General features: G+C 45.0%; 1 protein-coding gene across 1 annotated transcript in view; it reads right to left on the bottom strand.

Annotated features, from left to right (window-relative positions):
* Positions 1-15245, bottom strand: part of LOC144722930 (ceruloplasmin-like) — a 53225-nt gene that overhangs the window by 21977 nt on the left and 16003 nt on the right. The window contains exons 10-12 of the mRNA XM_078601356.1: positions 7945-8153; positions 5601-5742; positions 3930-4142 (exon numbers count right to left, since the gene is read on the bottom strand). Of these exons, the coding sequence (XP_078457482.1) occupies positions 3930-4142; positions 5601-5742; positions 7945-8153 (564 nt within the window). The remainder of the gene's footprint in view (positions 1-3929; positions 4143-5600; positions 5743-7944; positions 8154-15245) is intronic.

Raw genomic sequence — 15245 nt, 5'->3', positions numbered from 1 at the left:
TTGAAGTGAAGAAACAAAACGGGAACAAATACAATATTTAAAATGAAGAACAAGTAAAGTTAAATCAACAAACTTGCCAGTATTTCAATGGGAACTATGGGCCTGCTTTTGGCTAATGAGATGGTCAATGTCCGGTTACATATTTGTCACTGCTAGTCGTAACAAGTGATGCAAGTGTGCATCCGTTAGTCTAGATCTGGTTGAAGATTTCAAATGTTTCATTCTGAAAAAAGTCTGTTCACAGACATAAGTGCTGCCAAAGATGGTTGCCATTTTGAGTGCATGGTTCCTGAGATGAGGATATGTCTCAGAGGGGAGAGATGCATATAAATTATGAAGGCTGCTTGACTTGAATGCGTCTTTCAGAGAGTCACAATTCTGCAGTTCAGCCAGTTCCATTTGGTAAATTGTATCCACATTTTCAATGTCAATAGAAAATGGGTTACGGAAAAGCTGTATGTCCTGTTCATGGAGATGAAGCTCTTTAAATCTAAATTGGAACTCCTTTTGCAATTTTTCCAGTGAATCCACACATGTTTTGTTTGGGAATGCAACCAATGGTTTTTCCGCTAACAGATTTTTAGTTGTGGGGAGATGGCAGAAGTTTTCTTCCATCACTTGTTTGATGAGGAGGCTTAATTTTACTTCAAATGCTTTGACATGTGATTGCATATCACAGATGAACTTCCCCTTTCCTTGAAGTTGCACATTGAAACTGTTGAGTAGCTCTGTTACATCTGTCAGAAAGGCAAGGTGCCATTTCCATTCTGCATCATTGAGCTCTGGTACTTCTTTGTTTTTGGAAAGCAGAAAAGCTGTAATCTGTGGAAGTAAGTCATAGAAACGTTTCAAAACTCTCCCTGGACTCAGCCAACGGACTTCTGTGTGGTACAGAACATCTTCATAGTCAACATTTAGCTCAGACAGAAATTCCTGAAATTGTCTGTGGTTTAGTACATGAGCTCTAATGAAGTTAACACAAGATACCACAATTTTCATAACAGAGTCCCACTTCAGTGATTTACTACACAGCGCTTGTTGGTGGATGAGGCAGTGTATGGCTATTGGATGAAAATGGTTATGTTTGTCCATCTCTTGGTTAATGCGAGCAATTACTCCTTTCTTAGACCCCACCATGCTAGGAGCACCATCAGTTGTCACACTGGCTAGTTTAGCTCAGTTCAGCTCCAAACCATTCACAGTTTGGCAAACCTTTTCATAGATATCCTCTCCTGTAGTTGTTCCTTTGATGCTTTTCAGTGCAGCAAGCTCTTCTGTGACTTCGAAATAGTCATTCGTCCCACGAATAAAAATTAGAAGTTGTGCCGAATCACGAACATTATTGCTTTCGTCGAGTACCAAGGAAAAATAGGAAAGTTTTTTTTGTGGAGTTTTGCAAATGCTGATGCAAATTGTCTCCCATTTCTTCAATCCTCCGTGTAATTGTAGGTCCTGAAAGACTCACTGTACTAAATAAATCGGTCTTCTCTGGACACATCTCTTTGGCAACAGAAAGAAGGCATTCTTTAACAAATTCTCCCTCCACGAATGGTCTGCCAGTGCACGCTATTAGCTTGGCAACTTGAAAACTTGCTCGCAGTGATGAAATATTTAGCTGCTTCTGCTTCACAAAAGTATTTTGCTGAGTTGTTAATGTATTTTTCAGTTTTAATATTTTATCTTTTCTCACTTCTCCGACCAAACAATCATATGTATCTTTATGTTGAGTTTCATAGTGTCGACGTAAATTGTATTCTTTGAACACAGACACTATATTCTGGCATATCAGACACACAGCTCTTTCCTTGTACTGCATGAAAAAGTAATCATAAGCCCACTGTTCTTTGAATATTCTACACTCCGAGTCAATTTTTCTATTTCTTGACATCATTGTTTCCTAGGGAGTCAAAATTGATATTAGTAAAATACCAATATATATATACAGCGCTACAAAAACAATATACCAGCAATAACTTTGCCCACACAGAGACATACAGACTGCACTGCCCATCAATGCAGTCTGATTGGGGGAACTCCGCTTTTACCCCAGGCTCACACTGGTGCGGGTGCCATTAAAAAGTTAATTACACCTGCAGTTTTGTTCACAGATCGCAGTGCGATCTGCGAACTCGCATAGGAATCTGATCGCATGGGGGAAAAGACCCATGCGATCCGATTCCACTGCAGGAAAAAAGAAGGCACATGTGCATTTTTTCTTCCGAATCTAATGCAAGTTCAGCCATACAAGCATATGGCTGAACTCGCACTGCTCAGAGATCGCAACAGTATGAACCGGGGCTTACACAACATACAACATATAACCTCATACAACTGAATAGCAATCAGAATATAAATACACTTACTGTCATTTAAATTGGGTTTCCTACTCCTCGGCTGTCTGTCACTGACCAGCACGGGAAAACAGCAGGCAGCTCCTCCAGAGATCAGAGATCACTCTGTTATTACCCCTCTATCATTTACTCAGTGGTGCGTGTGCTGGGGATAAACATCCCCAGCACACAGGAATATCACTGGGAGTGGAGCCGAGGGGCAAGTGAGGGAGCTGAGGGAGGGACAGCCAGTCAAGCGCAGCCAGGGGAGGGCTGGCAGCCTTAGGCCTGGGGGGCAAGTCCAGTCAATTGGCCCATTGAACCATTCACCAGCGCAGCCCAATGAGTGCCCACCGCCGCAGCTCAATCAGTGCCCACCGCCGCAGCTCAATCAGTGCTCACCAGCGCAGCCAAATCAGTGCTCGCCACCGCAGCCCAATCAGTGCCCACCACCGCAGTCCAATTAGTGCTCACAAGCGCAGCCCAATTAGTGACCATGGGCCGGATAAATGTCCTCGGCGGGCCGCATGTGGCCCGCGGGCCGTAGTTTGAGGACCCCTGCTCTACAGGCTGGGCTTGCTGCAGATGTGGGCAATCGCCATTGTGGAAACATCTAAGGCAGAATAACAAGGCAAATGAAACAATACTTGCATTTTAGATTATAATGTTCATACTTTACCTCCTGTCACATAAAAATACTGTAAGTAGCAATTTGTCATGAGTCAAAAGTGTTGTAAATTACAGCATGCTGACCCTATATAACTTCATCACTTTATAAAGGTACATCTGTGGTGAAGTGTCTGGCTCAGAAGGGGTCGATTCTGTCAATCCTTCTGGAGTTAATAAAGTAAGTACCAATTTGTAGTAAGTCAACAGTGGCTGCCTTATGAATACACTGGTCTCTTGTTGTTGTGGCGAGATGTTAACTTCCTCCCTTGGTATACAGGAAGTTGTGGGTTCGATCCCGACCCTGACGCTTGTATATTTGAATTTGCATGTTCTCTCTCCCTGTGGTCGCTTGAATTTATCTCCAGGTCCTATGGTGTCTCCTTCCACATTTAGAAACATTCGTTTAGAGTATTTGGCTGCTTTACATTTCCAATGGATAAGCCACTTCTTTGAGCAATCATTTGTGGCCAGGTCACTTCTGAAAAAGAGCTACATAGCTCAGTGGCCCCTACCTGTTAAAATAAAAAAAACACTTTTAATTTAGTTACAGAAATGTGGAATTTCCAATACTTGTTGAGAAATACTAATGAAGATATGCAACCGCTCCAATGCTCGTTTTATTGTGAACACACAGAGTAAATCATTTTATCCCGGTATCTGAATCAGTCGGAAGGATGGAAAGAAAGAGAGAGTGGGGGAGGGGACAACGTAAATGAAAACAATCCTGAAAAGCCGAAAGACAAAGTGAAAACTCGACGTAGGCGGTTGCGGGAGGATGGATGTTGGTAAAGAGGCCAAGGGGCAGAAAATGAAAGATGCTGCTTCGTGACTTGAATAGGGGTGGCAGTGGAAAGGGACCAACTGCAGGGAAATGACGAAGAAGATCACGACTGGCCACTGGGTAGAGAGAGCGACTACAGGAGACCTCACCTGTGGTGTCGGTGAGCATGAGGGCAGTGTAGGAGAGGTGAGGGAAGAGGGCGATGGTGTCCACACGGCGGAGGTCAAAGAGCAGCGTCTGTCCCGTGAAGTAGGCCGTGTGCAGGTCGGCCTGAGAGCCCACGGCCAGCACGTGCCACGACACGCGCTTGCCCACGCACACCTCGAGGCCAGGCAGGTTCCCAAACATAAACCCGTTGATGGCTTCCAGGGAGGCACGCGTCACGCACAATGGGTCAGGGCCTAAACCGAGGAACGGTTTCCGCAATCGAAGGTTATTTGTTCATTGGGCAGAGGCGAAAGGACTTTAACATGTACCGTAATTTCTGAAATAATAATGATAATAATGATGAACACCCTGTGGTCGATATATTGGCATCCCTATGCTGTGTTGGTCATACCTACGCTTGTCACGTAAATAATATAACTTTATCATTTCATGTAGTTGGAGATGGGAAGGTAATGGGCTAAGGTGATATTATTGGCACGGATTTTTTTCTCAAGAAAAATGAAAATGGAATCATTACAGAATATAATGTGCATTTTTTTTGTATTCCTTACAAGTGCGACAAATGAGATATTCCACTCATGCCACATTTATGTCACTTTAAGAGGATATTAACTCAACGACAATAATCGCCATTCGCCTCTAAGTGGCGGTGACATGACCACGGCACTTGTGCCAGGCTATGTGCACTCAGCATGGTGGATGACCGATGCAACACGGGTGAAGCAATGACCAAAATATATCAAACGAACCAAATAACGTCTATTTTCAGTACAGGGCAGAATTTCTGCTGCACAGAAATAACAGGCATGACTCTGAAAAGTGACATTGAATGCTGGTGAACGGTGGACATTGTTGATGAAGAAGAATATAATAATGCTATGTACTTGTGTCATACACATAGGGAGAGTAGAATGTATTTGCTACGTGACTAAAATACCCTAATTATTACCAATGGACTAAACACAATGGCAGTGATTTATGTTTGCGAAATATAAATACTGCCTTCCTTTTATGAGAGACACTGGCACCACATGTGCATGGGATAGGTGGATTATTAAATCACAGGACTGTGATAGGCATTTCCAGCGGGGGGAGGCCTTCAGCCAGCAGTGTATTGAGCATGGTTGATTACGATGACATACAAATCCAGCCATTCTTTTAACAGACAACTGTGGTTGCGACAAAGTCATTTATCCCAACAGCCACGGTGGTCATTTACATCGATTCAATACAATTCAAATTGATAAAGTGTCCAAATGCAACAGCAGGCAACTCTGTTTAACACGTAGGATTTTGCGACCAATATCATCCATAAATTTACGTAAATTTACGCGATATAACCCAAAAACCTCTATTATGGAGCAGACAACTCTGCATGCTGTACAAAGTGGGGAGGTGCTCACACAAGGGGAAGGGGGAGGGATGGGAGCGGGAGGGCAGAGAGGTGGGAACTGTGAGGCTGCAATTGGCGAGATAATTCGTCCAAGCTAGAGGAAAGAATGAGGGCCTTAATATTTAAAGTTTAGCCCAATAACCTCACGACCCGCACGGCACATGGAGGGCTTCGTTCAACGGCCGGCTGACAAAATTGGCCGTACATGCACGCCCACGCATCTATCTCTCGTTCCCGAATGTTACGTCGCCCTGCTTACTGTGTCGGAGGTTTGCCTCCCGGAAGCTGGGGTCATCGTCGGGTGCAGTCACATTGTTCTGCTGCTTATTCCATGGCAGGTACCAGCTCAGGCCCTCGTCCACGACGTCGAAGAGCAGGAACACCTCCTCGTCCGTGCCGCTCTGTAGAGACATGACCTATCATTATCGGGCGATGATCGCCAGGGACATGTGAAGCAGTGGTCGTCTGTCGCTGAAGCATCAATTTTGTCGCATGTGTCCAAGCATTAGACACTACGATTACAACTTATATTTTTATTCTACCAGGGAAGGCCCACTGAACTACATAGCTCTTTTTCAGAAGCGACCTGGCCTCAAACGATAGCTCAACGAAGTGGCTTATCATGTGGAAATTTACAGCATCCAAATACTCTAAATGCACGTTTCTAAATGTAGAGGGAAAAACCGCAAAACTCATAGAAAAATCTATGCGACCATGGAGAGAGAGATACACAAACTCCAAATATACAGGCGTCAGGGTGTGGATTGAACCCTCAACCTCCTGCAAAACAGGCGAGAGAGTTAACATCTCGCCACCGTGGCACCCTATATTTTCAGGTGTAAAATAACCTCAGGGATGAGAATAATGGATTCATGTGAATTATGATGATGCGTTCATGATATCCTGCTTTGTGGTATGTGATTTGATGTGACGTTTGATTCAAGGATCACATTTTTAAATGTGTTAATTGTAAGTGGAAATACCACCACTGAATGACTCCACAAAATATTCAAGTCCAATTCTGGGTTGCTATGCATATTTATTAAATATAAGAGAAATCGGAGGTGCGGGAAAGGACAACAAACTAAACACAAAAAACACTTCTAAAGACATACACAGCTCCCAGTGGCTTCCTGATATCGGAAGGAAGAAATGAAGTTGTACGTAACAGTTTACCGTAGCTTTGTAATTGTATTTCCCAACGTTAATGTGTTTTGTGTGCTTGTCTGTAGATGCGGTATACAGTCTGTTCTCCTATAATGCAGAAGTTGCGTTCCTGAAGAACACCACACTATGGAAAAATCTCGTTATTATAAATAATATATAATATAGAGTAAAGCACAGTCCGCGATAACACGCGAGATATGTACGAAGACTGAACAAAGACTGAGGGGCATGGGTAGCATCCAGAAGTATCCAGCAGCATCCCGCCTCATGTAATGCTACACCGAGACAGCCGTACAACCGCTTATTCTTACTCGTGTGACGTAGTTCTGTTCTCTCAATCGCGTTATATCCAATTCGCATCCACGTCATACAAAATGTGTTCCCCAATACATTCATCGTGTTATATCCGATCCTCGTTTCTGAAAACAAGACGCAGCATTATAGGTGAACAGACTGTCCCTGCCATGCTGATGAACATGTTACAAGGTACTTTCATGAATTGATAATAGCTATCGATCTGCAACTTAAATTTCCGAGCTTGTTATTTCGTAAATACCTAGTCGGGAAGTAAAACATTTCGAAGCAATAGTGTGAACAACAGTAATGAAGCCGGTCACTGGTGGCTATGCGCATGGCCTGTAACCCAGCACTGTGGAGGCAGCCAGGGTTGGTGGATTAGACAAACGTCGTGAAACTCCCAAAAACCGATGGGCTGCGAGGTCACCCTCTCCTGGCGTGCCAGAGTTTGGAACTACAGAAAGTGAGTTCATTTTCATCTGCAGGGGCACTGAGCGTTACCCCCCTCGCACGCGTGGCTTTTCTCGGGGTACTCCGGTGTCTTTGGCCAAACATCTCAATGTAGGACCACAGAGCTTGGACAAAATATAGGTAGGGCTGTTTTTTTTCTGATATACCCGCTGGTATGAGGTTTCTCATATCTCTGAATCTATCAAAAACTGCAACCCATTACAAATGTGCTTATTTCTATTTAGGTATTTTATTTATTCATTGCGATTTGATGACATTTAGAAAATGGATGATACGAGTATCTTGGATCTTAGAGGGCGCCATGCTGGTGAGATGTTAACTACTTTGCCTGCTACACAGGAGGTAGTGGGTTCGATCTCGACTCTAACACTTTTATATTTGGAGTTTACATGTTCTCCCCGTGGTCGCGTGGATTTTTCTTGGGGTCATCTGGTTTTCCCCTCCACATTAAGAATCACCATGCGTTTCAAGCCTTTGGCTGCCATAAATTTCCACGTGATAAGCCACTTCGATGAGCTATAATTTGTGGCCAGGTAGCTTCTGAAGAGAGCTAGATAGCTCAGTGGGCCTTACCTGGTCTAATAAAAAAAATAGCTTCGTTTATAGTATATCGTAAGGCAATGTATCCTAAAGGTATCGCCGAGTCACAAAGAACCCTAGATAAGGACCTGGTCGCCGTGCTGGTCCAGGGAGCCGTTGCGGCAGATGAGCAGCGGTCCGACCAGGCCCGAGTGGCCATCCCGTACGTGGTTGACCGAGCTGGTGTACAGGTAGGTGATGCAAGGCTCATCCGCCTGGGTGGGGCCGGCCCCTTGGGGTACCGCCCAGCGGTACGTGTGCATGCCTCCCGCGGGCACTGCTGCCACCTTGTGGAGCTCTGTCAAATAAAACATAAACTACAGGTAGGCGTGGGGAAACCACAGACAAGAGGGGAAGGCAGCAAGCAGCAAGCAGAAAACCCAGCGCTAACAGATTGCCCAAGCTCTGTGGCCCTACAATGGGGTATTCGGTCGACTCCAGTAGTGATTGGTCTGTACACGTGGGTGGAAAGTATAATCCTGGGAGAAACCCCATGCGTGCGAGGGGGCAACGCTCAATGCCCGGTGCATATGTAATAATGAAAATGTTCCACTTGCTGTACTATCATCACACCCTGGCAAGCCATGATACCTTGTATCCTAGCGGGTTTGGGAGTTTCACGGATGTGTGTGTGTGTGTGATCCACTAACCCTCACTGCCTCCACAGTGCTAGATTAAAGCCACGAGCCACCAGCAACCCAGTGAAGAGATCCATATTTTCAGACCATAATGTGCACTGTCATTATATCCACGGGTGAGGACTCACTATCGAACGAAGCCCTCCCCATGCCATGCGGTTTGTGGGGGGTTACTAGGCCATAATTAAAATATTAAAACTCTCATTCTCTCCTCTAGCTTAGACGAATTATCTTGCAAATTGCAGCCTCAAATTTCCCACCTTTCTGCCTTCCCTGCCCTTTTGAGCGCTCTGATGGTCGTAATTGGTTCTGCTCTTCTTGCCAGGTTACATTAGCACGGCTGGCTGCGTACGGTGTGAAAGAAGTTCAACATACATACACACATACACACATAGATCCTGCAGCAGGTCGTCATGTCATTTTAAGTCTACAAATAGGAAGTCCAGCCCGGTGCCAGGGGTGTGCGGAACCGGAAATTAATTCTCATTTTGCAAGATTGCAGCATGTGCACTCTGGGTTGGGTTTTCCGGCCATGTACACACAGCAGTGGTAATTGGCATTTGAATTTAAATCTGGCCTCCTTTATGTTCACCGAGTCCAAGATTTGTACTTGATTTAGAAACAGCATGATGCTGGTTCCTTCATCCCACACAGTGGCGTAACTACACGATCAACTCTGGGGGGTGCGGCAATCTGTCAGATGGGGCCCCAATATTTGATTTGTCTCGCACGATCTCACCTAGAGGCTATCATATATCGCGGCTCCTCTTGCCTCATCACATCGTTAGCGCTCATGGTCTCGAACATTTAATGCCGTAGCGGAGCTCCGTCGACGCAAAATTCAGCCACTACAGCTCCGCAGTACCTCTTTGCAATATCACGTCACTGCTCTCATTGAATTAACATAAAACGTGAGACTTAAATGAAATAATTTGAATAAAAATACATTCGAACCGCGTTTTAAATGTCTTGTTGTTGTTTTTTTACACTGTTTTGAAAACATATCTCATGGTGGTTGTCAAGAGGGGCCTCAACTCGTAGATGCGGCCACCAGGGGGGGGGGGGCAAGGCACCCCCTTGCGTGCCCCACGCTCGTGACGCTACTGACCTCACACCGACAGCCATTTCGTTATGGGACCTCTTTTGCCAGTACCAAAATATGATAATAGGGTTTTCCCCTTTTTTCTGGCAACAAAACAGTTGTGTTAAGATGTTGAAACACCAAACTGAAACCGAGATTCGAAGCTTTCGTGACTGCAGGAATTACTATTTGGTTATTTCGGTAAAGTCACGCAGAAATAAACTTAATTAAATAATAATGACAAAACAAACATAGCAAACTTGGAAATATAATGCTAACCGACTCTCTGTGTTGCATTGCATTAGACTTCCTAATTTTAGTAAATTTGCTTTCTACCGTGCTTGTTCCGTGCTTGTTTATAAGTCCATTCTCTCCTCCGACCGCTATGGGCAGGAATTCCACACAACGCTCCGTACTTGTTTGTCCAGTGTCCAGCTCGTCCATCCGCTATGGGCAGGAATTCCACACAACTCCCCCTCTGCCCCAACCCTCCCTTCTCTTATTCTCTCCCCCCCCCCCCACTCTCTCTATTTAAGGCCTCGACACAGAGACGTTGTCTATCTGTGTGCCTATGTGTGTGTCTCTCTCTCTGTTGATCTCTGTGTGAGTCTCTCTCTGCTTGTGTGTCTGTCTGTGTCTCCAGCAAAACAACCCCCTACCTCCTCGTGATGCCAGAAGGGGCAACGCTGTCGTGGGCAGTGCTGTGGGGGGAGGGCCAATTCCGATTGGCCTTTCCCCTGATGGCGTTTGTGACCACCACAGCGGCCAAAAGAGGGCTTTGGATGGGTACGAGAGGCTGGTAACCCCTCCACCTTCAATTAATTACCGCTAAACCACGACGGAATTTTTTTATTAATAAGCTTGTGCCAGAGGCCCCGGGGGGACAGGCGTCTATGACGTATCCTGGCCAAACCCCATTTGGCAGAGCCAGGAGACTGAATCCTTACCCTCGGGGCTCCTCCAGAAAAAACAAAAAACCACTACGTGTGGCCACGTGGATTGTTCGAACGCTCACTGCGGAGGAGAGGCTGCCACTCCTCTGTCGGGAGCTGGACCGGTACCCGCCTGGATCTCTGTAGTATTCAAGAGGTCCGGTGGACCGGATTTGGCTCCTGCCACCATGAGGGGTGGACAGTCCTCTTCTCGGGGCAGGAGACTGCCAACAACAGGGAGTGGCTCTTCTTCTGAAACAAAGAATGAAGGGGGTGTGGGAGCATGGCGGTAAGGTGTGGGAAGCTGTGAGCTCCGGGTTACTTTGAGCTCGCCTTCCCATCAACCAGAGGTGAGGAGTGGTGGTCGTGGTTACTTATACCCCCACTGAAGACGAACGGGTTGGAATCGTCCCCCACTCCTCCTGATGTCGAGGGGAAATGGGCGAGGTTTAGGACTGTGGCTCATGCAGCTGCAATGGCTGCTTTGGGTACACGGTTCAGACCTCCCCAGAGACCCTGGCTGATGGAGACAGTGTTCGAGCTGGCTGAGAAAAAGCGACAGGCCCACTCTCATCGGCTACAGCATCCCACGTCGGAGAATGAGGAGGCTAACCGCAGCCTTCGCTCGGAGGTTCGGAGAGCCATGAGGCGCTGCAAGGATGGGTGGTGGTTGCGAGTTGCTGAGGAGATGGAGTCTGCCTCAATAGCCCGCGATCACAAATCGCTCATTAATTCCATCAAAAAAGTAACTTGCAGCGCCACACCAATTACCATCATTAGGGGAAAGAAGGGTGATCCTATCTCCGACCTCCAGGAACAGGTTTGCAGATTTGCTGAGCATTTCTGTGAGGTCCTGGGGGAGGGGACATCCCTCAGCCTGGATAACAACGTGGGACAAAGTGAGGATGACCTGCCGAGGCTGCGGTGCCTCAAAGATTGGAAGAAGTCACCGCCTATGAGTGGCTGGCTGAGGTGCCATCTGTTGAGGAAGTACTGAAAGCGATCCAGAGTCTGAGACCAGGAAAGGCACCGGGCAGAGATGATCTCCCAAGCGAAATGCTGAGGGAGGATGGCGCTTGTGCACAGACTGCCCGACATGACATCATGACAACAGTCTGGACCACTGGACAGGTACCGCAGGACTGGAAGGATGCCCTGGTGGTCCCTCTCTTTGAGAAGGGGGACCGCACAGACTGTAATAACTACAGGGGCATCTCACTCCTCAGTGTGCCGGGAAAAATCCTGGCAAGGATTATTCAACATCGCCTTGCTAGGCACGCTGAGGAGAGGCTTGTGGAGTCCTAATGCGGTTTCAGGAAAGGGCGGTCCTGCTACAGCAGAGGTGTAGGGAACTCCAAGGAGACCTATATCCCTGCTTTATTGACCTGGTCAAGGCCTATGATACCATCAGTAGGCCTGGGCTCTGGGTAGTTGTTCGTGCTTTCGGAGTCCCTGACCCTCTGCTCATTATCATTAAGGACTTTCATGATGGTGAGCGGGCCCGGGTAAAACTACGTGGCCGGGAGTCGGAACTATTCCCTGTACACCTTGGGGTTTGACAGGGATGTCCTCTGGCTCCCACGTTATTTAACATCTATTTCGACCACGTAGTTCGTGAAGCCTTCAGTAGTTGTACCGGAGGATCTTAATTTTAGAACTTTCGTGACTGCAGGAATTATTATTTGTTTCTTTCGGTTAAGTCACGTCTAAAGATAAAATAATAAATTGAACTAAATCATAGAATACGACGTTTCGATTGCAACACAAGCAATCATCATCAGGTATAATGAAATAGCGACATAAAATCTAACCAGAAAACTATAGACAGACATATTAGCAGACAGATATCACCAAGATACATAGCGAGAGCAACACAGGTAACAGAGAGGGGTGATCGTCTCTGTGGGGTGGCCTTAAATAGACAGAGGGGGGGGGGGGCGGAGGCAGAGAGAGGGAGGAGGGTTAGATAAAAAAATTAGCATATCAATGAGTGGTCAACAGACGTGGTGCTGCGAATGCGATGGCACGGCAAGCAAGCCTGAAAATCAGGAGAAGGACACACTAAAATTAAATAACCTAGTAAAATATCGAAATGTAATGTAATACAACACAGAGGGTCGGTCAACACACAATTAACGCATAGCCTGGTTGATTACGTATTTCAAAGATTGCTAAGTTAGAATTTAAGTGTGAACAATCTAAAGAGAGGACACAGGCAGAGTAAACAAGTCGCCAGAGAGAGAGAAAAAAGATAAGCTTAAAACTTCCCCGTAGAAGTGGTTCAATCTTAATTTTAGAACTTTCGTGACTGCAGGAATTATTATTTGTTTCTTTCGGTTAAGTCACGTCTAAAGATAAAATAATAAATTGAACTAAATAATAGAATACGACGTTTCGATTGCAACACAAGCAATCATCATCATGTATAATGAAATAGCGACATAAAATCTAACCAGAAAACTATAGACAGACATATTAGCAGACAGATATCACCAAGATACATAGCGAGAGCAACACAGGTAACAGAGAGGGGTGATCGTCTCTGTGGGGTGGCCTTAAATAGACAGAGGGGGGGGGCGGAGGCAGAGAGAGGGAGGAGGGTTAGATAAAAAAATTAGCATATCAATGAGTGGTCAACAGACGTGGTGCTGCGAATGCGATGGCACGGCAAGCAAGCCTGAAAATCAGGAGAAGGACACACTAAAATTAAATAACCTAGTAAAATATCGAAATGTAATGTAATACAACACAGAGGGTCGGTCAACACACAATTAACGCATAGCCTGGTTGATTACGTATTTCAAAGATTGCTAAGTTCGAATTTAAGTGTGAACAATCTAAAGAGAGGACACAGGCAGAGAAAACAAGTCGCCAGAGAGAGAGAAAATAATTCCTGCAGTCACGACTTGTTTTCTCTGCCTGTGTCCTCTCTTTAGATTGTTCACACTTAAATTCTAACTTAGCAATCTTTGAAATACGTAATCAACCAGGCTATGCGTTAATTGTGTGTTGACCGACCCTCTGTGTTGTATTACATTACATTTCGATATTTTACTAGGTTATTTAATTTTAGTGTGTCCTTCTCCTGATTTTCAGGCTTGCTTGCCGTGCCATCGCATTCGCAGCACCACGTCTGTTGACCACTCATTGATATGCTAATTTTTTATCTAACCCTCCTCCCTCTCTCTGCCTCCGCCCCCCCCTCTGTCTATTTAAGGCCACCCCACAGAGACGATCACCCCTCTCTGTTACCTGTGTTGCTCTCGCTATGTATCTTGGTGATATCTGTCTGCTAATATGTCTGTCTATAGTTTTCTGGTTAGATTTTATGTCGCTATTTCATTATACCTGATGATGATTGCTTGTGTTGCAATCGAAACGTCGTATTCTATTATTTAGTTCAATTTATTATTTTATCTTTAGACGTGACTTAACCGAAAGAAACAAATAATAATTCCTGCAGTCACGAAAGTTCTAAAATTAAGATTGAACCACTTCTACGGGGAAGTTTTAAGCTTATCTTTTTTCTCTCTCTCTGGCGACTTGTTTTCTCTGCCTGTGTCCTCTCTTTAGATTGTTCACACTTAAATTCTAACTTAGCAATCTTTGAAATACGTAATCAACCAGGCTATGCGTTAATTGTGTGTTGACCGACCCTCTGTGTTGTATTACATTACATTTCGATATTTTACTAGGTTATTTAATTTTAGTGTGTCCTTCTCCTGATTTTCAGGCTTGCTTGCCGTGCCATCGCATTCGCAGCACCACGTCTGTTGACCACTCATTGATATGCTAATTTTTTATCTAACCCTCCTCCCTCTCTCTGCCTCCGCCTCCCCCCCTCTGTCTATTTAAGGCCACCCCACAGAGACGATCACCCCTCTCTGTTACCTGTGTTGCTCTCGCTATGTATCTTGGTGATATCTGTCTGCTAATATGTCTGTCTATAGTTTTCTGGTTAGATTTTATGTCGCTATTTCATTATACCTGATGATGATTGCTTGTGTTGCAATCGAAACGTCGTATTCTATTATTTAGTTCAATTTATTATTTTATCTTTAGACGTGACTTAACCGAAAGAAACAAATAATAATTCCTGCAGTCACGAAAGTTCTAAAATTAAGATTGAACCACTTCTACGGGGAAGTTTTAAGCTTATCTTTTTTCTCTCTCTCTGGCGACTTGTTTTCTCTGCCTGTGTCCTCTCTTTAGATTGTTCACACTTAAATTCTAACTTAGCAATCTTTGAAATACGTAATCAACCAGGCTATGCGTTAATTGTGTGTTGACCGACCCTCTGTGTTGTATTACATTACATTTCGATATTTTACTAGGTTATTTAATTTTAGTGTGTCCTTCTCCTGATTTTCAGGCTTGCTTGCCGTGCCATCGCATTCGCAGCACCACGTCTGTTGACCACTCATTGATATGCTAATTTTTTATCTAACCCTCCTCCCTCTCTCTGCCTCCGCCCCCCCCCCCTCTGTCTATTTAAGGCCACCCCACAGAGACGATCACCCCTCTCTGTTACCTGTGTTGCTCTCGCTATGTATCTTGGTGATATCTGTCTGCTAATATGTCTGTCTATAGTTTTCTGGTTAGATTTTATGTCGCTATTTCATTATACCTGATGATGATTGCTTGTGTTGCAATCGAAACGTCGTATTCTATTATTTAGTTCAATTTATTATTTTATCTTTAGACGTGACTTAACCGAAAGAAACAAATAATAATTCCTG

Source organism: Lampetra planeri, chromosome 16 (assembly GCF_965212315.1).
Source record: "Lampetra planeri chromosome 16, kcLamPlan1.2.h2, whole genome shotgun sequence".
Lineage (NCBI taxonomy): Eukaryota > Metazoa > Chordata > Hyperoartia > Petromyzontiformes > Petromyzontidae > Lampetra > Lampetra planeri.
Note: the sequence above shows the minus strand (reverse complement) of the source record. Positions and strands in the feature narration are given on the sequence as shown.